This window comes from Eurytemora carolleeae, unplaced genomic scaffold (assembly GCF_000591075.1).
Source record: "Eurytemora carolleeae unplaced genomic scaffold, Eaff_2.0 scaffold193, whole genome shotgun sequence".
Taxonomy (NCBI): domain Eukaryota; kingdom Metazoa; phylum Arthropoda; class Copepoda; order Calanoida; family Temoridae; genus Eurytemora; species Eurytemora carolleeae.
In genome coordinates this window covers 296,676-320,245 of record NW_019396638.1, presented here as the reverse complement: position 1 = coordinate 320,245, position 23,570 = coordinate 296,676, and the positions used below count along the sequence as shown (strand labels likewise).

Below are 23,570 nucleotides of genomic sequence, written 5' to 3'. Positions count from 1 at the left end.
AATTGGAGTAGGGCATTTAGTACAAAATTGCCTCATCTCTAAAATTGCACTTATTAATTTAAATTATTATGTAAACTAGATGAAGTGTCCAGCTGTTTGGCCCACTTAAGCTAACATATAAATATATATGAGCGCAGAGCTTTATTATATTAATATAAAGTGTATACATAATACATTCCTCATCATTAAAACTTCACTTATGTAATTTAAATTATTATAAAAAATATTCAAAGTGTACACTGGTTCTCTACTGCCATGCACGCGCAAACATTTCTCCCGCTTTGTCTGCCCTACAGTGTACACTGTGAACCAACAAACGCACTTTATAAACCCAGGCCTCAGTAGCTGCAGTCAGGTCTAGTTGTCATGTAAGAGTGGTAAAGCAGGAAAGATAACAAACTGAGCATGCATCAGTGTTAGGCAGTTCATTCAAAGTATTAATCTTACTTTGGCTGGTGGGTGCAGGATTGAAGTGAATCATGTGGCTCCTGATAGTAATCCTCCTCCTTCTCTCCGTCGTGTACTACAAGTGGTCCAGGAAGGAGTTTAGTCTCCTGCCTTCTCCAGGTGCTTGTCTGCCACTGATAGGTCACTACAAGATATTCACCCATGGTTCAGATCCAGCAACCCTCATTTGGGATTTATACAGGAAATATTCATCAAATGGAATGATGCTTTTGAATGTTTTTGGACTGAATAATGTTTTTGTTGGAGATTTTAACGTGCTGAAGCAAATTTACAATGATCCAAATGTGCAGAACCGAGGACATAATGATTATAGAAAATGTGGAATGGCCAACAAAATTTCAATTGACCGCGGAACTAATCCAGGACCCCTTGCTGGTGTTATTATGAGCCAGGGCAAAGCTTGGACAGAGCAAAGAAGAACAGCACTTAAAGTTCTTCGAGACTTTGGTTTTGGCAAATCAACCATGGAGGAGATGATTCAAGACGAAGTTAAGCAGTTTATCGCATATTTGAAACAGATCTCTTGTACACCTATTGATATTGCAGGAAAATTTAACTTGCCCATTCTAAACGCCTTGTGGAAAATCACAGTGGGGGAGAGTTTCGAGTACAGTGATCCCAAACTGATTGAAATGTTAGAGAAATTAACAGAATTGTTTCAAAAGTTAGCAAAGCCAACTGGTGTTTTTGCTATAGTATATCCATGGCTATTCAAAATATTTCCAAACTTGTTTCAACGTCAACTTGACATAGAAGTTAACCAAGCAATTGCAAACCTGATGCGTAATAGTATTGAACAGCACAAGAAAACTCTGGATGTTAACTCCCCTAGGGATGTTATTGATACCATGCTCATTGAGATAGAGAACACAACAGACAAGGAGTCAAGCTTTTATCAAGGTGTGGGGTATATCACCTTGTTAACACTCTAATAGATCTTTTTTATTGCCGGCTCTGAAACCACATCAACTACCCTTAACTGGGCAGTCCTCTACATGGTTAGAGAGCCAGATATTCAGAGAAAGGTTCAAACTGAACTTGATACTGTAATGGGGGGATCAAGGTTGCCAAGTCTTGCAGATCGACCAAATCTACCGTACACCGAGGCTGTTCTTATGGAGATTCAGAGATGTGCCAATATTGTGCCCAATGGTGTACATCACATGTCAAACAAGCCTGTCCATGTAAATGGAATGATAATTCCAGCCAACACTATGATCAGTCCTTGCTTCACTGAAATACTTAAAGGAGATTATAAAAATTGATAAATTCGACAATGGGTTTTTGATAAAGTTACCTTTAAATTGATGTATCCTCTTATTCTTATATAAAAAATAAAAATAAAAATACCTTAATTTTTTATTTTTTTTCCATGAAATCCAAATGTAAATTTATGATCAACATGAAAAGGCAATAATATTAAGCTGTCAATTGCTCAAAATTATAGACTCATATCTTTGAAATGAGAAAAAAATTGGTTAATTTCTGAACGAAAATATTTCAGGAAACTGTCTGGTCATTGACAATATGAATGTTTTGCATCAGATTCTAACTTTAATTTTATCCGGTTAAGATCAAATATATTAAATCATAAAATACCTAATTTTAAATTAAGAAAATTATAAAAATGCTAAATCTTTCAAAAGAAACTTTAATCAATAATAACATGAAGACACAATTTATTGTTTATAAAATTTTCACATGTAGTATATATATATATATATATTTGAGTATTAAACAAAATATAATCTGATATATAAATATAGAATATGTATTACACGTAGGTGCACAAGACAAAATTAACTGAAGTAAATTAAGTGCAAATTATGAATGAGAAAGAAATGAAAATGAGAAAAATGAAAGCACGTTTGTTAGAGCACGGACGAAAATTCGCCAAAATCAAGTGTCAGGCATTCCATTCAAATCGTCTTCCATCATTTTTTGCGCATTTCTTCCGCTAGAATGCCCCGTCATATTATATTCAGCTTGACACGTACTGTTGTATACAGGTTCTCCATTTTGTGGCTGTGGGGCCATGTTGTAATTATCTATACGCTGGATATGCACATCTCCCTCATACTTTTTCAGTCTTTCTCTAGATAAAATTTAATGAAGTTTTTACGTACGATTGATCTTTAAAATAATGTTGAAAAGTTGCATACTTTAGAGAATGATTTTCCTCCTGTGATCGGTCTAATTGACTCCTCAAAACACTAAAAATATTCGTGTGTTAAAGGGACTGTAAGCGTAATTTTAAGTGATCCTCCATGCAAAGATGGCAATGCCCGATTTACAACGGAATCCTTAAAACATTTGTCCGGTCAAATATGAATTAGATATCCATGTTTTTGTTTCTTTAAACTGTTTTTTTATTTACGGCTTTTCTGCAAAAGTAACTTGCGCATTTCTGGCTTAAAAGAAACAATGGAGTGAACACTTTTTTGAGTGAGGAAAACGACAGTATCTTCCAAATGTTTGATCAGATTAAGGTTTTAAGGGTACCGTTGTAAATCAGGCATTGTCATCTTTGCATTGAAGGTTACTTGAATCAAAATTAATCTTATTGGTATTTGAATTCCACATAAAGAAAAACAGTTTTCTGAAAATACCGTATCTGATTCTCAGAACATAGAACTCGTAGACGAAGTTGGTTTTCACGAACTCGGCGAGCATCGCGGGATTTCTTCGCAGCCAAATTGTTTTTTCTGAAATGTATTAATAAAGCAAGCCTAATGAATAAAGAATAAATGAACTATTGGTTCTTTGACTCTGATTTTCTATTTTCTATATCTTGCAACCTAGGATGATGTGAACCTTTGATATGTCTAACTTAGATTTAACAGAGTTTATAGTTTGAAATATCTCTAGGTTCAACGACATCAGGTTGCAAAAATAAAGATATTGGACAACTAGAGTTTAAGTGGCAATAACTCAAATTCTTTAGGCAAATTCGAGGAGCTTAATTGTGTACTGAGCTGAAAACTTTAGAATGGTGGATATCGAGATCAATGCTTGATCTTCATGGTTTTACAAACCTGAGATTAGGTTAATACGCATTCTTTATCCAAGAAAGACGTTTAAAATTCAACCAATCAGCGTGTCATGTTTAATACGCTCTTCAAACTTTTGACAACCCCGTTTTTAATGTTAACGCATTTCTGGTGTTGATGGTGTCATATCAAGTCCTCAATAAGAAATCACCGCCACCCGAACGTGTTTTGCGGCATGCGCGCTCCACAATTGGTAATCTCCACCACCTCAATTTGTTTTGTAATCAGAAATAAAAATGTTTACATTAAATCGTTTATTTCTTAGAAATAAGACCATATTGAAAGAACGTAAGTTTTGGATTAATGTTTATTAAGACTAACGTTCAAAATGACTATTATAGTCCTTGAATGTGATAAAATATGTTTTTTAATAAGTTCATTTTAACATGATTAAATTTGTATTTGTTTAAATGCTCTAAAAGCCGGATTGTGAACAGCTGACTTAAATTCAATCAGATATTAGTCCAATCGATGAAGGATCGTATTTGTAATTTTTATCAAATGTAACTTTAATACAGTAGGGGTATCCGAAAAGAGAGGATTAAGGAGAAAAATTAAAAGTGTGTCCATTGGATACTCTGAGTTGGAATTTAAAGAATTTGAGCCGCGGTTTAAATCCACCAAAACCCGGTTTAAATTAAGCGCCGGCTTAAATCTTGAAACATTAGATACAATTTTAAGTGGAACCAACCATATTTAAACCGCGGCTTAAATTTAAACCGCCGCTCAAATTCTTTAAATTTGGCCACAGATTAAGTAATCGAGATTAAAGATATCTCATTCTAAAGTTTTCAGCTCAGAGTGTCCTACTAAACATGACAGAAGGGAGGCAACATTAAAATTGTCTTTTATCTTTAAAATAATTGAAGTCTAAACGAAATTCTTTTAGAAATTTTCAGAAGCAGGTCAAGGAAGACCACAATTTAGAAATTCCAGGACTAGAGGCATTTTGGATTTTTTTAAAAATTTTACCTGTGAAATTAGCTTAACAAATACATTTAGTGATTTATTTCAAAGATTAAAGACGATCTTCAAGTCGTCTCTCAATTTTCATATTTTGTGGGACACCATGTACTTATTGATTCTGAAATACTTAAATAAAGTTAAGTTTTAGAATTTTTGTTAAAACTAAGGAGGAAAATGTTTTTAAAAATTTAACCTTTACTCCAATCCATTTAAAGATCAAATGAGAAAGAAAAACTTTTCATCTAAAAAAATTATTTGTTACCTTCTCCTCTCCCAATACTTATCATCTTTGGACCGATCATGTTTCTGCGAGGGGGACCCTGGGGATAGGGGACTATAGGGACCGCCTTTAGGGTCCTCAGGGGACAAGGGGATGTATCCAGTAACCTTAACATTAAGGTTTCATTGTTCACCATGTTTAATGGTTTTTAAATATCAAAAGAGAGTTTCCGTCGCTGTTCTTAGGATTATCTATCAACTATGATTCAATCATCTGTATCTGCAAGCTTTGAAAAACTTCGGAAAACGTCAAATACAAAAGAAATAACAGGTGTTTTTCTTAAAAAATAAATAAAAATGCATTATTGCATAAATATGATATCTCTTAATATAACCGTAGTGATGGTAAAATCGTTAATATAACCTTGAATTTTCGTTTTGTTTCAATTAAAATGCTCTTAAGACAATTAAATCTAGACAGCTTATAACAATAAATTACTTGCAAGTTGGGTCATGTGTCCGTGATGCGTAGAACGTCCATTTGACGACCAAACTGTCCGGCAAAAGATGAAATAAACGTTTAGGTAATGTCGTCTTCGTTTACCTTCAATGGTAGCTGTGTAGGATATTGTAAAGATGAATTGTTTGATCCTTCCTCACGACACACACTAAACAGTTGCAAAATATTTAATCAACAGTGATTACCAAAAAATCTCAATGATTGTTGTCTTCATTCCTTCTTTTTTGTTTAGAAATTGTAAAAAGTGTTTAGTATTTTGTAATTAATTTATGTTTTTCTCTTAAACTGTACCTTTAACTACAGGGTGTCCCACAAAACATGACAGGTGGTGAATAGTTTAAAATGTCTTCTTCCATAATATGTCAAGTTGTTTGTTTCCAAAGAACATAATAATAAATATTTGATGGCATTCATATTATAGTACAATTGATTTTTAAGTAAAATATATTAGAGTAAAATTGTTTTAAGCTAAATAAACTGCAAAAAGTCTTTAATACATAATACAGCATCTGGAAAAAATTAAAACTATTCACCAAGTCCACATACAGTGAAACCCTTAATAACGAATACATAGGAAGAATTTATCAAATGTCGTCTTGACAATTTTTCAATGAGTTTTATACTATATTACGTAAATTTCAGTATTTGCGAAAATAAATAAATAGCCATAAATATGCGGGAACAGTTTTAAAGCGTTCCATATAATCATTTAATCAAAAAAAACTAAATATCTGCAACATCACATTATCAGGAAGTGAAGAATACGACATTTGATGAGTTCTTTCGATAAATTCGTTAGTAAAGGGTTTCACTGTATTTCGTGGGACACCCTGTAAAACTTTCCTGTACCTGTACCTGTAACTTTATCTGTACCTGCACCTGTGCCTGTACTTGTACCTTTACCTTTACCTGTACCTGCACTTGTACCTTCATTTGTACCTAATTACTTGTACCTGTACCTGTACCTGTACCTGTACCTGTACCTGTACCTGTACCTGTACCTGTACCTGTACCTGTACCTGTACCTGTACTTGTACCTGCATTTGTACCTTTACTTAAGTACCTGTACCTGTATCCTAATTCAGCACTGTTGCAATTCTAAAAAATTAAATATTAATTCTTTAGAGACAAATTTAAACATTTTTTAGATGATAACAATTGACTTAAAATTAAATAAGGTTATTTACCTCATCTATAAAGTTCAGAGATTGGAATTTGCTGAACAAATGCTAAATTTAAATCAAACTTTTCGTATAAACTTCTCACTTATAAAACTACCACAAATAGTGCCATGTGCAATTTACTAGGGAACCTTTTACATCTTTATCTGATTAACTAATATGGAAGAAACCGTCGTTTTTCTTGAAAACTGTTTTATTCCTCCATTGTTTCCTTAAGTCACTTATACAGAAAACTCATAAATAAAAAAATAAGAAAACAGCCAGACATTTCCCTCATTCTTGATAATACAAAACATTTACTGGTAACTTAGTTAATTGGAAACTACGTTTAAAGTTTCTAATTTTTGAACCTGTCTGAGATACGAGGAAGGATACAGGTCTTGATGCGGGAGATGATACCCTAGATCATTCTAAACAATTATCATTATTATTATTATTATTATTATTATCATTATTATTATTATTATTATTATTATTATTATTATTATTAAACCTGATGTGGGATAATATTATCTAGACAGGATTCAGTCTTTATCTCCGAATTGAAGTTTCCTTCAGCCAGTATTTGATCAATATCAGAGCAGTTTGCGTCCTAGGTTAACATTCAAGCGACAATAGGCGTAAGGTCAAAAACCCTCAATTTATAGAATGAAATATATACGACGGTACCCTATGTAAGATATCTTCGGTTTGTTGAAAAGTGTTTAATTCTCACAATTTCTTTTATTGTTTCTGAAGTAAGATATGAAAAAGTCTCTTTATTCCAGTTTAAGTCTGGAATTTATACTTTCAAGGTTTTGATCTATTTTTTGTGCGGAAAATTTTACAGAATTTTCGTTGTGGCATGTGGCAAAATAGATCATAACATTAGGTTCTTTCCCAAAGAATTTTTCCCAAGCGGCAACTTCCCAAGGGTATTTTCCCAAGTGGCAACTTCTCAAATGTGAAAGTTCCCAAGTCTTTCCTAGCCGTAGCGCTCGGCCCCAGCCTGTGTTAACAGCCGCCGCTCGGCCAAAGTGTATAAATACTAAAGTGGAACAGACTAAGGCAACGACGATAGGTTGGGCCATAAGGTTTTATTTGGTTTGGAAATTATTGCATGAAAAGATTTCTTTTGGAAAGTAAAGACTAGAAAAAAAAGACTAAGGACTCATGTAAATGTCGTCTTCAGCTAGAACTTCAAAATTTTCATAATCAAAAAAAAATTTCGTATGTTTGTATGTGTTTTATATGCAAATACTATATAGTCGCTTAATAAATTCATTGATTTTGCCTGGCAGGCTTGTACTTCTAAGTCTATATGAATTTATCTTTAAAACTGCTTAGTTTTGTTTTGCCCCCCCCCCCCACTTAAAAGAAAAAGAAATGTAAGCCCTTCCTGGGAAAAAACCTATGCCTCTCTTAATATCTTTAAAGCTATGTCTAGTTCTCAACTACTTTTAAATCTGTCAAAATACAAAAGTTAAGACCAAGAGATATATTTCGAAGATCTTTATTTTTCGATATCACAAATTCTGCATTCTTTGTTTTACAGATTTGCATGCAGGCATTATTGTGCTGTTTTCTGAAATTATCTGTTGTGCAGTAAAATGGCGAAAATTCAATTCTAAGATTTTAATTTATGTTACTCTACATTTAAGTTAAATACGAATTCTAAGTCTGTGTTTGTAAACAAAGGGAGTCCAGTTTCTGTTGTATACTGTGCACTCCGTACAGACCAATATATATATTATTTTTAAATATTTGGGACATAAAATGCCGTCATCCAACTATGAGTTTGGCCCACTTTAGGATTTAATCACTTTGCCGCTCGGCCCCCTAGCGTAACCTAGCCGCAGCGCTCGGCCCCAATTGCAGGGGATAACCTAACCTTTGGGAAGTTGCCGCTATGGAAATTGCACATTTGTTAAGTTGCAACTTGGGAAATTGTTACTTGGGAAGTCGCCCTTGGGGAAATGCCTTGAGAAAATACTTAACACCAAGTTATACACGCTTAAAGATTAATTTTACGTTATTATTCCGAATATTTTTTGTACTGTTGTGCTGAATCTATGTAAGAAAGTCCTGGGAAAAAAAAGTTTTTGGAATAAAAAACCTGGAAATAAAAACTTTGGAAAAAAGTCCGAATTTTCTCAAGTCCTTGGAAAAAATGTCAGTGGAAATAAAGTCCTGTGTTTTGGATTCCTGGGACTTTTTTTCTAAAATAGTATGGGGGCTGCCAATAAAGTCTCAGGAAATAAGATCTCAGGAAAAAAGTCCTGAAGAAAATAAATCCAAGGAAAAGAAAACCTAGACAAACCAGGACTTTTTTTCCATTGTGAATCATGCATTTTCACTTGTTAGAGGACTTCTTTCCGAGGACTTTTTTGTATAAAATCATACTGGAGCCAGAAAAAAAGTCCTAGAAAATAAAGTCTCGAATTGGTAGGACTTTATTTCCGGAGACTTTTTAATAAAAGGACTTTTTTAGTGTGAAATTTTAGGACTTTTTTCCGGAAACTTTTTTTCCAAGGACTTTTTTGGCTGTTACCGTTGTGCTACTGCACATTCCATTGACCTGAGTTCAATGCACACTATACAGAGATCAAAACGTCCGTTTATCTCGTGCTTCAACTCGATATCCAAAGTAAAAACTTTAAGATTTGAGGATAAGTGATTAGTCACTTAATTTTCGTTATCCCAGCAGGTTACGACCGTCACGGGATATCCGAGTGGGATTAATTTTATCCGAGAAGAAGATACGGATAGCTGCTTAATCCTTGGATTTTGCAATACAAAAGTGTTAACTCTTAACAGATTAACAGATTAACAGATTAACAGATTAACAGATTAACAGATTAAGTACGGGTTGTGCAGAATCTTTGTACATTTTCTGTACAAGGAATATTTACACTAATCTATAGAGCTTCTTGGTTCAGTTCCCAAATACCTGAAGATCGCTCAGCATGCCAATCAAGCTTCCAAAATGTTCCTAAACAAGAAATTGTAAATTCAAATAATATTATTTATCATTCTTTATAATTTGAAGTGCCTGAAAAAATAACACTTTAAAGGTGGCTGTACGTTTGGTTTCTTTTTTTGACAAATTATTTCGAATAACATTTTGTGAAAACTTAATTTCAATTGATGCAAAGATGACAACGCCCAATTTCCATCATTATTACTCATTAAACTTTTGACTTCTTATAGAGGCCAGAGAACTCTTTGTGTTTATTACTCAAAAAGTGTTCGAACTACCGTAAAACGGGAGTGGACGCTAGCGTACGGTGTGAACTCGACACAGCATGACGTTACAAGTATATCTGGGAAAAAACGAGTAAATGTTGAATAATCAAAAGTTTAAAGGGAACTGTTGTGCATCAGACATGTCACTACAAATGGAGGCTCTTTGGAAACTACGCCTACAGTCCTATTAGGCACAGATTCAACGTTCATATCTTGATGTTCGCAGAATTTCAGAATCAGATAACTTGAGCTGAGAAGTTTTGAATGGTGAATATCGGGATTAATGCTTGATCCACTCTTGATGAATTAATCGATCGGGATTAAGAATATCCCATTAAAAGTTTTCAGCTATGGTTATCTCTAGCAAAAGAAAATGACGTTATGTTAAAGTTTGTGGCTTGTTTTTTAACTGAAAATGTTGCTCTTCACAATATATTGTTCGGTGTACCATAATACAAATTGTAATATTAAAAAATCAGAAATTGTGAACGTGACATTATTTAAGTCTTTCTAAACTTCGATAGTCATTTACGGCATATGTATTGTATACAGGTGTATATAGATCGTTAATATTTAAAATTGTAAATGTTTTCTTTGTTCATGATTGCTTTAAATAACTAGAAAACAGACGTAATAGAAACAAGAGAAAAGGTTTTTTTACTTTCCACTCATCGAGTACACATTGATTGAGACTTCTATTTTTTTTCCTAAATTTCACAAATTCCTAAACTTGGGGGAAAATGTTGTATATAAATTAGGTTGGTTACTTTCGTTGCGCTCCTATGTACAGAAATTTCGTCTCGTTAGATAGATATATAAAAACCTCATATGACGTCACTGATAATAGAAGTGAGAGTGACGCCATACGAGGTTTTTATCTTTCTATCTTAATAGACATCATTTTCCGTACATTGGAGCGCATCGAGAGTAACCAACCTTATTTTACAGCCTTGATTGCAGCTTTATATTAAGATATATATATATATATATATAACGAAAGGCACGGAAATATGTTGAGGTCATTCTGCGAATCAGGCTTCGACGGTCATGGCGGGTGTGCACCCCCCCTCTCTCGCCCTCCTCCAATGGGTTTTATACTTTTATATCTAAATCTCAGTAGTTGTAAAAATAAATAAATAGTCATGAAATTATTCAGTAAAAAAAAAATCTGCAGCATTCCATATCAGTAGGTTCAGAAAACGACATTTTAATTATTCTTTTGATGTCTCCCAAGTTAAACTGTAGAATAAAAGTTGGACACGGAGAAGTGTAGTTCAGGGCCTAAAACTTAAAACCATGGTTATCCGTATGAAACCCAGTATTGGAAACTGGGTTTCACAAATTGGGAACATGGAAATTATGAAGAAATCTTAAACTAAAAAGAAAACTTACTGAGGATTAAGAGATGTTTTTAAGGCCGTGAAGAACAGGATTTACACACGGATGGAAGGATTCACTGGCATGAAGAAATTAATAATGGGAGAGGGGTCTCATGGATATCTTGCAGATTTTTACAAGTAACTTATATCTGTTAAATCTCACAAGTAATTTTAATCTCTTTTTTTCCTTTTTTTTCGTAATTTTCAGGCAGCATTTTCTCACTGGTGTTGGTTGAATGAACAGACTTACTTATTAATTTACGTGGTTAGTTTTATATTCTCTCTTTATTTCCTATTTAGTGATGTTAATCTACAAAAATCAGACCTCCCACTCCCCTCCAAAAAAAAATCTAACAAATGCAGTAATACTTGATCATTCTCAAACTCTTGGTTATGTTGACAATGCAAAAACCAATAAAACTTGTTTCATGAATCTAAAAAAAAATCAGAATAATTTCAGGACCTGTAAACGTGATTTAATATGACCCTTTTAATAAGATTTATTTCAGGTCCGATTCACAATGTTACCTTTTTAATCTGAATCTACAAACATTACGGAAGCTATCCTTGTTTTGCCAGCTCTATAAGTGTTGAAGAATGTAAATTATGTTCTTTTTCTGTGCTGCATAAAATCCTCTTTCTTTACTTTTAAAGCCAAACTACGGTTAAAATTTAGAAGCTTTTGAATAGAAAAATAGAAATAAGATTTAAAGGGTACCGCTGTGAAATGGTCACTTTAAATTACGTTAACAGTTCCTTTAAGGATTAGATTGTATTGACCTGTCTGGGTCCTCTGTGGGACTCTTCACAATACAGTCGGGATACATCACCTGCAGTATCATCATAATCATCATTATCATCATTATCATCTTTATCATCATTATCATCAATATCATCAATATCATCAATATCATCATTATCATCATTATCATCATTATCATCATTATCATTATCATCATCATTATCATCATTATCATCATTATCATCATTATCATCATTATCATCATTATCATCATTATCATCATTATCATCATTATTATCATCATTATCACCATTATCACCATTATCATCATTATCATCATTATCATCATTATCATAATTATCATCATTATCATCATTATCACCATTATCATCATTATCATCATTATCATTATTATCATCATTATCATCATTATGATACCGTTTGTAATATATCTGTTTCGTTCTATATCTTGAGTTGAACTCACTACAGAACTGGAATCTTCAATCTGAATAAAACTGATTTTAAAAATATTATTTGATGATTTGTAAGTAAAAGATATTTTTAAATGCTGCTTTAAAGGGAGTGTCTGGCTAGACATGGTAGTTGAACTGAGAGAAATTTGTTAGTATTCATTTGTCCAGCAAGAGTGCAACTTCAATCTTTAAAATCCTCATAGATTATTCACTTTGGAGGAATGTTTCTGAAAATAGGTACAAATGTAAAAAAATTCAACAGTAAACTTATTAGATTTTAGGACCTTTTTTCAATAAATTTTTGTCAAAAAATCAATATTAGACTCAATTATTTCTTATTGATCATTATATTGAATTTCTTATTTTTTAGCAGATTTCATTAAATTCTTCAAATGTCGTCTTTTCAATAAAGAAATCTTAAGAAACTGTTTGTCCAAAATGAGACATTACAGAAACTAATAACTGAATAAAATTACTTGTTTTCAATAATAAGAGTCAAATTTTATTTCCTCAACCTGTTCCATTTGTTACATTTTTCGTCGTCAACATTAAATAATTCTAAAAAACCGATTTTCAAAATAAACCCTCCTAAATGGACAATCTATGAGGATTTTAAAGATTGAATTTTCAAATGAATCCTAAAAATTCTCTACAGTACTGTATTTTCAATTCTTAGCTCAACTACCATGTCTAGCCAGACACTCCCTTTACGATAAGTGCATTGAAGCCTTTAAATCGTTATATAAAAAATGTACAAGGCCTGCGAACTTAATAGATGATTAATATTCATCATAACTTTATGTTTGCTATGACTTACCTACTTATATATGTATTAGAAAAAGCGTGCTTTATTTTGAATTAATAATTCTTAAAATACTAATATTAATTTTTCTCAGTTGGCTTAATGCTAGCCTTTGTGGAGTATATTCTTTTAAATATTTATCTATATTATCTTATATATATATATATATATATATACACTACAGTGAGTACCAGAAAACTCTGGAATAGAAAAACGACATTTTAGAGTTAAGTTTTGACATTCAATAGTCCAATGTATTTAAGACAAGGTAATTGTGCAGTGTAAATAGAACTATTTCTCTTAAAGGGACTGTAAAGGAAAAATGAAAGGGGGTATAGGCTGAAAGCTAATCACTTTAGCTCTTGATCGCGACCCATGAAAGTTTTATCTGATGTTTCTGTCTCGAGAAATTGATTTAAAACTGTGTTGCATTTATACGAAAGTTCATATATGTAAAATTTAGAAAATCTTAAACTTAAATCACCAATGGCAAAGCAGTATACTGATCACGTGTCTCCGCCTGTATCACGTGACCACTTTACTGCACTGCCATTGGTGGAGTTACAATTAGCTTTCTCTGGGATATCATAGTTTTCAGATTGATTGAATATTTGCTGAATTTGATCTATTTAAACCCTCTACTTTTATACAAAATTATATATATATTAATTTTCGTATAAATTTGACAAAGTTGTATATCAATTTCTCGAGATAGGAACATCAGATTAGCTTTCAGCCTATACCCCCTTTCATTTTTCCTTTACAGTCCCTTTAAGTGATTAATAAGTTACTGTTTAAGCTATTTGCATTGTAAGAACATCAAATATATTGATTTAATTTAGTCTTGAAACTCATAACTTGATTTTAAAAGTCGTTTTTCTATTCCACAGTTTAAAAGGGTCCCACTGTATGATAAAAACCTAAATCAAGGCCAGAAAATATCTTGAACATAAGTTATCTCGAATCAAACAATGCAGTTTTTTATATTGTTGCAAAACAAGAATACGACTATTTTAGCCTTTTATTTTCCTTTGAAAAAAAAATAAAACATTTTTATCTTTTTTTGACCTTGGACTTAGATTTTAATAACAAAGATAAAAAATAATAATTATATAGATTTTGTGTCATATTTTCAATCCAGTGTTTTTGTATTGGGAAATTAATTTGATCCTCTTCAATGCTCTCTGTAGGTGGTAGGAGCATCATTTTTTGGGTCTGTGGGGGCTTATCAAATTATATTCCAACAAAAAAATCCGCATTAAAAATCTGTTCAAATAACTTGTGGTAAAAATGATTGTTTAGGAAAATGTTGAAAAAATTTAGTGTTTGCCATGACCAACCTACTTACTTCAGAACGTGCGTGCTTTATTTTAAATTAATAATTCTTAAAATCTGTTAAAATATGTTGTGGTAAAAAAAGAGTATTTAGTTATGTTGAAAAAATGAGACTATTTAGGGGCCAACTATTCTTGATATTTAGGGGCCAACTATTCTTGAAAAGTCTCATTTCTGAATTTTCTAAACGGATGTTGTGACACCTGTAATGTCAATGGATTGATTGACTAAATTAATCACTAAAAAAATCTTCGACTAAGAAATTAAGACTATGCCACAAACTCTGATTTTCAAACCCGGCCCTTTGTCGTAGACCATAGATATTTCAGACAATAAATTCGGTTTGTTTGGAATATTTTAAGGCTTACGCCATCAGGCTGCAAAAATAAAGGTATTCAAAAATTTTAGTTTTTGGCTACATCATTCAGTACTATATATTTGTAAAAAAAGCGTGATTTAAATGAAAGTGTTCAGAAATGTGTCATAAAATATGCAAGTTTGTTAAATTTGACCCAGTGAGTGCATATTTCACTTGCTAACCCGATAAAAGAATCAAATAAGCAAATTTTTTATTTTATTTTAAAGTATATTAAGGATGACCCAGAAATAGTTTTGATTTTCTTCTAGCTAAAGATATACTACCTCCATTTGAAAAAAAAAATATGTTTTTTTACAAATCAGACAATCTTTTGGGGTAGCACAAAAAAATGTTTTTTTTTGTCTAATAAAAGTCTTTTTTGAAATTATAGCGTCTGAAAAAAGATTTAAAAAATGGAAATTGCTTGATCGGAAACAAGTAAAGCATGATCTAAAACAACTGTTAAAATGTTACACGATTAGTGGCAGACGAGACGGTTTAAAAACAATAATGGTCTAGTTGTTGATCCAATTCAACACAATTTTTTCATTGAACTTCTGTTGCAAGTGAGATGTGAGGTACACAACTTCCCAAGAGTATTTTCCCAAGTAGAAACTTCCCAAATGTGCAATTTTCCAAACTTCCACTTGTTCTAATTTGCAGCACTCTTCTCTCTATCTCATCCTAGGCTCAGACCTTGGCCCCATTTCAGCTTGCGGCGACTCAAATGGCCTAACCTAACCCTTGGGAAGTTGCCTCTTGGCACAGTTAGAAAGTTGCCTTGGGAAAATGCCCTTGGAAAAATACCTAACACCAATGATGAAACTACAATACCTAATACCCATGCCAAAATTGTATTTTTATGGAAAATTTGCGTGTAGAGTTGTTTAGATACAAATAGATAAAGAAATATAAGAATACAGATAGGTAAATAGATAAAAAGAAAGATTAACATTAATCTTACAAAAAGCATTCTTTGCATTATGCATTTTAAATTTTGTGCGCCGAAATAGAAAGATAATGGATAAATAGACTAAAAAATAGAGAGATAATTGATAAATAGATCCAAAGATAGAGAGATAATGGTTAAATAGACCCAAAAATATAGAGATAATTGGTAAATAGATCCAGACATAGAAAGAAAACAGATAAATAAACCCAAAAATTTTGAGATAATGGGTAAATAGATCCAAAAATAGAAAGATAATGGATAAATAGATCCTAAAATAGAAAGATAATGGATAAATAAATCTAAAAATAGAACGATAATGGATAAATAGATCCAAAAATAGAAAGATAATGGATAAAAATATCTAAAAATAGAAAGATAATGGATAAATAGATCCAAAAAAAAGATAATTATAGATAAATAGATCCAAAAACGGAAAGATAATAGATAAATAGATAGATATAGATAGATAGATTTTTGTACATGATGTTAGGTACTTTCCCAAAGGCCTTTTCCCAAGTGGCAACTTTCCAAGGGTATTTTCCCAATTGGCAACTTCCCAAATGTGCAATTACCCAAGCGGCAGCTTCCCAATTATGTCCTAGCAGCAGCGCTTGGCCCCCTAGCCCATCCTATCCGCTGAGCTCAGCCTCATTGCAGCCTGCGCGCCGAATCATAAGGCCCAACCTAACCTTTGCCGCTTAGGAAATTGCATATTTGGGAAGTTGCACTTTGGGAATTCGCCCTTGGGAAAATGCCTTTGGGAAAGAACCTAACACCGATAGGTAGATGATAGTGAAATTGAAAGAATGATTACCACGCATATAAAATATCTGCAACACAGCAAATTTTCCCACCCATTAAACCATATTTCAGCTTTTCCAAGCCTAGTGCATACCTATCTTGACCCTACCCATATTTATATCTATCTATTTATCTTCTTCTATCTATCTATCTATCTATCTATCTATCTATCTATCTATCTATCTATCTATCTATCTATCTATCTATCTATCTATCTATCTATCTATCTATCTATCTATCTATCTATCTATCTATCTATCTATCTATCTATCTATCTATCTATCTATCTATCTATCTAACTATCTATCTATCTATCTATCTATCTTCTTCTATCTATCTATCTATCTATCTATCTATCTTCTTCTATCTATCTAGCTATCTAGTGTATCTATATATATCAATCTAGCTTACTATGCAGGGAAGTAGATTGTTTTTAAATATTTTTGGTTCTTTAACTTTCAAGAAGCATTGCAAAAAATCAGAGATGAGTTTAAAACATACTTCATAGTTATTTGATTTAATTGCATACATTTTCTACCTACCTACCTACCTACCTACCTACCTACTTACCTGTCATCCTTTTTACCTTCCTGTCCTCCTACCTACCTACCTACCTATCTGTCCTCCTATTTACCTTCCGGTCATCCTACCTACCTACCTTTTACCTACCTGTCCTCCTACCTACCTTCCTGTCCATCTACTTACCTACCTTCTACCTACCTGTCCTCCTATCTATCTTCTACCTACCTGTCCTCCTACCTACCTTCTACCTACCTGTCCTCCTATTTACCTTCCTGTTTTCCTACCTACCTACCTTTTACCTACCTGTCCTCCTACCTACCTTCATGTCCATCTATCTACCTACCTTCTACCTACCTGTCCTCCTATCTACCTTCCTGTTGTTCTACCTACCTTCCTACCTACCTGTCCAGTGTCCACCTACCTACCTTCCTGTCCTCCTACCTACCTTCTACCTACCTTCCTACCTTCTACCTGCCTTCCTACCTTCTTCCTACCTACCTTCTCCCTACCTACCTTCTACCTACCTACCTACCTTCTACCTTTATACCTACTTTCTACTTTTCCACCTACCTACCTCCTTCGTACACACATGTCCATCTACTGTCCAATGTTCACCTACCTACCCCTAGCTCAGACTTGCCTACCTTTCTATCTGTCTACCAACGTACCTGCGTACCTGACTATACCTGTTTAACTACCAACCTCAAACCACCCAACCTCCTACCTGTCCACCTAAATACCTCCTACCGCTTACCTGTCCACCTACCAACATGTTATTTTCCACTTGATTACCTACCGGGCTCCTACCTGCCTATCTGTCCACCTACTTGTCTCCTACCTGCCTACCTTTCCACCTACCTGGCTCAAACCAGCCTACCTGAGCACCTATCTGTCTATAACCTACCTGTCCGCCTACCTGACTCTTACCTTCCTACCTGTCCACCTCGCACCTGGTGCCGGATAAAATTAACTGATTTTTTTATTAATTCTAATGGGACTCCCAATTATACTTGGGAATTCAGTGACGATATTCAGGTTTCAGGTTTATACCATCGAAAGTCTAGAAGTGCACAAAGTAATTGTAAAAAAAAACAAATATACATTTTTATCACTGCAAATTAGACAGAAAGAGAAGTTAAAATCAATTGTACAACTGTGTGACCCCGTAGCTACTATTGTTTTGATTTTACGTACATGTATATATTTGTATATATAAGTTCAAAATAGTTTTGTTCTTCTTTATAGCTCTTAAATAAGAGGAGTTATGATCGAAAACATGCAGTAGTAGGCGATAATATCAATACAATGAAGACGACTTTCGATTTCAATTTTGATTTTTATCAAGCTGTTAAACAGCATGAATACACAAAAAAATAAAAGTCAAGAGAAGATATCAATTAAAAAAGCTTCTCTTGTATAACTTGTAAGCTTGTAATTCGAAAAAAGCTTGCTAACAATAAAAATTAGGTTAAAAAGTCGTCTTCATTGTATTGATAAAATCGCCTACCACTGTACAAGATTTAAATCCTCCGTGCAATTTAATTTAGTTTAACATGATATGTCTATTGTCAATGTCTGAGCAATCTTTAAACAAGAAAAAGAAAACCAAATTGTGCAAAAGAAATCCCGACAAAAACTTTATGCAATTTTTAAATTTTGATTTGTGAATTTAATTTGTTTAGAGCTGGAAACTCATAAACCCGAGCGCCTGATCTCGATATCCACTATAGAAACTTTTAATTTGGGGATCTATAAAAAACTATTATGTGTATATTACTCCTCTGATCAAAGCTCGCTTTAACCCCTGACTGGATACGATAACCATGCAGGATATCAAATAAAGATTAAATTAATCTGCGGATTAACAAAAGATTGAGATCAAGAATTGATCTCGCTTTCCACAATACATGAGTTCCCAGCTCAGTAAAAATTACCAAGTAAAACAAATATTGTAAAAAATATATAATTGCATAATATACCTCTAAAAATTCATCACACCGTGTATTCATTCCCTCATGTTGAAAAAAATAAAACTCGAACATAACATTGAAAATGATTAAGTACATAGAAAGCAAAATTCCCGCATTTTTTCGAATCATTAATTGTATTATTGAAGGGGAAAGTTTACGTGACTATTTTCCTCTTCATCCTAGATTCCCGCATTAAATTAAGTTTACCCTCTACCCCCCCCCCCTAGGTAAAAAAGAAATATTTAACCCTGTTTAGGAAAACGAAAGCTGCAGGTTACTATGCACTCTGTGTATGCATTAAGAGCCGGAGGGCTCAAAGTCAAGGCCAATAAATGCATTTCCAGACTGCCCGGCGAACCTAGATAGATAGATAGATAGATAGATAGAGCTGAAAACAAAACATTTGGCTTGAAACAAGAAACAAATAATGGAGTAAAAGAATGTTCGTAACTTCAAGATGTAAAGGTAGTCTTTACTTCTCAAGAAATTAAATTCCTAAAAATCTATTATTCACCCATTAAACTGTGGAATAGGAAGACGACTGTAAGACTCAAGTTTGTCCAAAAAAAAGGAGATGTCGCAATGTATTCAAACCCATCTAACTTAAGATACTTGTAAAACTATTTGCTTTATCATAAATACACATGATTAAATGTCGTCTTCCTTTTTCACAAGTTTTATTGATCCACTGTATCTATCTTTCTATCTTTCTTAGAAAACCTAATTAAGGTAAAACTGTGGGAAGATTAAAGTTTGCAGTTTTTTGTCCAAAAGTTTTGCAAAAAAAATTGCATAAGAAAGCTATAAACTGTCATAAATAGTTGGGATACTATATTTGCAATATTCTAAAAAATATTTTTTTACAATTGCTCAGCTAAAAAAAAATATGCTTTCGGCTAATACTAAAGTAAAAGTGAGTTGTGAAGGTAAATTGTAAGTCTCAAAATTTGATGAATAACTCTTAAAAAAAAAACCTTTAGCGTGGATTGTCTTAAAAAATTTTCTTCTAAATTTTAAACAATTACTTCTATCTGAATCTTCTCAACTTTCCTGTCAATTTCCATCATTGCCTCAGCTTCATAAATCCGCATGTAAACCGAATTTGAAAATATTTTTTTTTCAGATAGAAAAATAGAGTAATTTTTTCTTTGGTCATAGGTTTACGAGGTAATCCCGATTTACAACAGAACCATTTAAATCTTTTATCTGATCAATAATGTGTAAGATATTGTTGCTTATTTAGCTTGCACAGTGTTTAATTCTGGTAATTATTTACATGTATCATTTAGAAAAATCATGATTTTAAATAATAAAGTTTAAAAAGGGAAGATGTGGATTTATTATTCATTCTTAATAAGATAAAGTTAAAACACGGTACTTTGCTTGTTATGTCTGTTTTTTTGTTTGTAACCATAAACGTCAAAACGGATGAACCGATCGGGTCCAAATTTTTTAGGGGCCTCATATCAAGGCCCCGGGAAGGTTTATGAATAGTGATAATCAGAAATTCAAACAAATTTCTCCAAAAATTTTTAATTTTTGTAAAATTTTGTAAATCCACGAAAAAATTTTAAATCCGCAAAAAAAAATTATTATTGCTTTATCGAAGAGAAAATGCGAAAAGATCAAAAGTTTCCTGATAGCCCAATTTTTTTACATGATGATGATGATGATGATGATTATGATTATGATGATGGTGATGATAGTGATAATAGTATTTCAAATTTTCTACTATTACAAAGATTTGTTCTATTTTCCTTAAACAATCATGAATTGTTTTCAGGTTGATATATAAAGAATTTTTTACATAAATATTTAATGCAACGTTGCAATTCTTCCTTCTGCACCTGTTTATACCCAAACTTTTGAAATACAAAATGGTTTTATATAATTCAGAATAGTTAAAGAAACACGCCACTAACTCTCAAAATGCTTGGTACACTGAAAACTCCGACTAATTAGAAGCACCAAACCGACTTTTAGGCAGTTATAAGCTTCAGACGGTAAAACGGAAGGGTACACCAAAACAATCATCTCATTTTTGTGAGAATTATGTTAGAAGAATGTTTGCCCCCCCCCCCCCATCCATCCCCAACCATTAAAGTTAGAGGGTTGATTTTTTAAGCGCTGTCCTTAAAACTTAAATTGTAAATATCTGTTGCATTCTTCACAATAACACCTTTTTTAGGCCACATAGATTCAGATCCCCCCTTTTAGGATTAATCTATAGATACAAAGTTGAAATCTCTGATTGTCTGTTTGTTTGTATGTCCGATCATAAATCATGAACCCTAAACCGATTTCCTTCACATTTCAATTGTGGAACTATGCCAATGTCCAAAGCTTGGTTAAAAATCCTGAGTTGGGTTAAATTTTATAGTGAAAGATTAGTTTCTAGGCAAAGTTGGGCTTTCAAGCTTATACAAGGATAAACTTGTCGTATGACTATTATTCTCTTTCTTATTTTTTATCATAAAGTGTCAGAAAAATTATCTATTTCTGAAAAAAAAATTTAGAACATTCTTAGAAAGTTTTTTCTTAAAAGTAAGAATGAAGACGCAAATCATTCCGCTGTTTATCTGCAAAAAAAACACAATGCGTGTTTTTAAGAAATTCTTTAAAATGTTTCAATTTTTTTAAAAGCAAAACTTGAAAAATACATGAATTGTACATTCCTCTATTTTACTTGAAAATGTCAATAAATAAAGGTTTAGTCCCTTTAAATATATACTTTAGACAACACTGTTGCATTTTTAAATTGCAGTTCAGTTATACAACATTTAGCAATTTGAAATGCTTTGCCGGGCTCATTTTAAAAATCCTCTAAAGTTTTAATTAAATTTCTGTTTAAAATAATAAAAAATATTCCAAAAATGTCTTTGCACATTGTAATATAGAAATTTTTGAGAAATGGTTCAATAAAAATTCAAGAAGTATTTCTTTTTTTCATATTTCATAAGTATTACTTTAAAATTGTCTTACACCTTTATCACTCACAAATTATATAAGGAAAAATGTAAAACAAAAAGTAAATTATTTTTTTTCTAGAAATGAGTATGTTGTTAAAATCGACGCATAAAACGTTAGTTCCGTTTCGCTTTGTTTTTATTTTTAAACTTTTTTTAACTCGATGGGTTTAACTATCGAACTGATTTTTAACTTTTTAACTTTTAGAAAAATTCATAAATGTCGTCTGTATACCTTAATTAATCCCTCACAAAGTAAAATGTACTAAAGCTTGTCTTAGCAATTATTTCATGTTCTGAAAGAATTAAAGACCTGTAGACTCCTTTGGTCATATTTAATCTTTTAGACTGGGGAAATTTGTTATCCACATACTAAACACATTACACACATAGCTCCATGGTATGTATTTTTGAAACGAGTCCTTAAAGGGAGTTTTCGAGAAAAATAAAAGGGGGTATAGACTTGCGGCGAAAAATTAGCGCTTTTGATCGCTACTAATCTTACTTATATCTGTTGCGTCTATAATGAGAAAATTGTTAAAAATGACTCATACCGAATTCAACAAATTCGGAAAGTTGCAACATTCAACTCGGATCGTAAAAAAATCAATTTGATCCCAAACAAATCATTAAGACATTACAACCAATAATGATCGATAATTTTTCGACGCATTCGTATAAAGTCGATATTTCATAATTATTTTTTTTGTTTTGAAAACATTTATTCATGTTTTGAGGATTTTTGACAATGAAGACGACATTTTCATATTTTCCAGGAATGTTTGAAAATCCAGCGCCAGCGAAATATTATTTTTAAAAACGTAATAAAAAATATTATAAAATATTAACTATATACAAATGCTCCGAAAAATATTCGATGATTTTTATTTGTAATATCTGAATGATTTGTTTGCAATTAAATTGATTATTTTACTATCCGTGTTAAATGTTGCAACTTTCTGAAAATGTATGAGCGCTATTTTTTCAGCATGAGTCTTTTTTAATAATTTTTCCTGAAGGACGCAACAGATAGAAATAAGATTAGCAGCGATCAAAAGCGATTATTTTTCGTCTTAAGCCTATTAGTATTTTTCGCGAACACTCCCTTTAAATCTCAGTTAGGATTAGAGCACCTTTTAAGGTCTTTAGACAACGTTAACAATTTTTGTATATCGTCAACGAAACGATGTTTAGAAAGAACTACAGCTTGTTTTTATTTTAAAAAGAGAGCCCTTTTTCGTTTTTTTTTCTTTAACCGATACGATCTGTTCGTTCTTTATAAAAAGTGAAAACTGTCTATCCCATTATGCAGTTTTGATTTACATTTTGATTTTAATGCTACCTTTAACCCCCTTTTGATGTTTAATAGCGAATGAAAAAATGTCGAATATATTGATGCAAATGTCTAGACTGTTAAAAAACATGTATGGAAACGTGATGTATAATCAAACTGCAATTATTACATAAAATGATACATTTTTTTCACCGTACTTTGTGTGCAAAATGATAATGACAAAATCTTATGCATTAACGATAGCAGTCTCTTTTATTCGATGCCATTTTATAAATGCACTTGTTTTACAAGGACATTATGCAGTTACGTGAAGGTCAGTTGCATGGTTCATATCCCCCTGCACCCCC

The 23,570-nt window shown here is 32.4% G+C and overlaps 2 protein-coding genes across 2 annotated transcripts in view; one reads left to right on the top strand and one right to left on the bottom strand.

Annotated features, from left to right (window-relative positions):
• Nucleotides 1–336: 336 nt before the first annotated feature.
• Nucleotides 337–1,733, top strand: LOC111706701 (cytochrome P450 2J6-like). Its single transcript, XM_023479619.1, is given in 1 exon segment — nucleotides 337–1,733. A coding segment is annotated over 1 exon segment (1,254 nt). The 5' UTR covers nucleotides 337–479.
• Nucleotides 1,734–2,175: 442 nt separating this feature from the next.
• LOC111706716 (uncharacterized) overlaps nucleotides 2,176–23,570 on the bottom strand; it is a gene marked incomplete at its 5' end in the record, with an annotated part of 24,227 nt that continues 2,832 nt past the window's right edge. Inside the window, 11 exon segments of the mRNA XM_023479640.1 lie at nucleotides 2,176–2,563; nucleotides 2,631–2,681; nucleotides 3,078–3,173; nucleotides 4,747–4,871; nucleotides 5,308–5,371; nucleotides 6,287–6,321; nucleotides 6,755–6,814; nucleotides 6,898–6,996; nucleotides 9,334–9,375; nucleotides 11,789–11,838; nucleotides 12,189–12,255. Of these exon segments, the coding sequence (XP_023335408.1) occupies nucleotides 2,368–2,563; nucleotides 2,631–2,681; nucleotides 3,078–3,173; nucleotides 4,747–4,871; nucleotides 5,308–5,371; nucleotides 6,287–6,321; nucleotides 6,755–6,814; nucleotides 6,898–6,996; nucleotides 9,334–9,375; nucleotides 11,789–11,838; nucleotides 12,189–12,255 (885 nt within the window).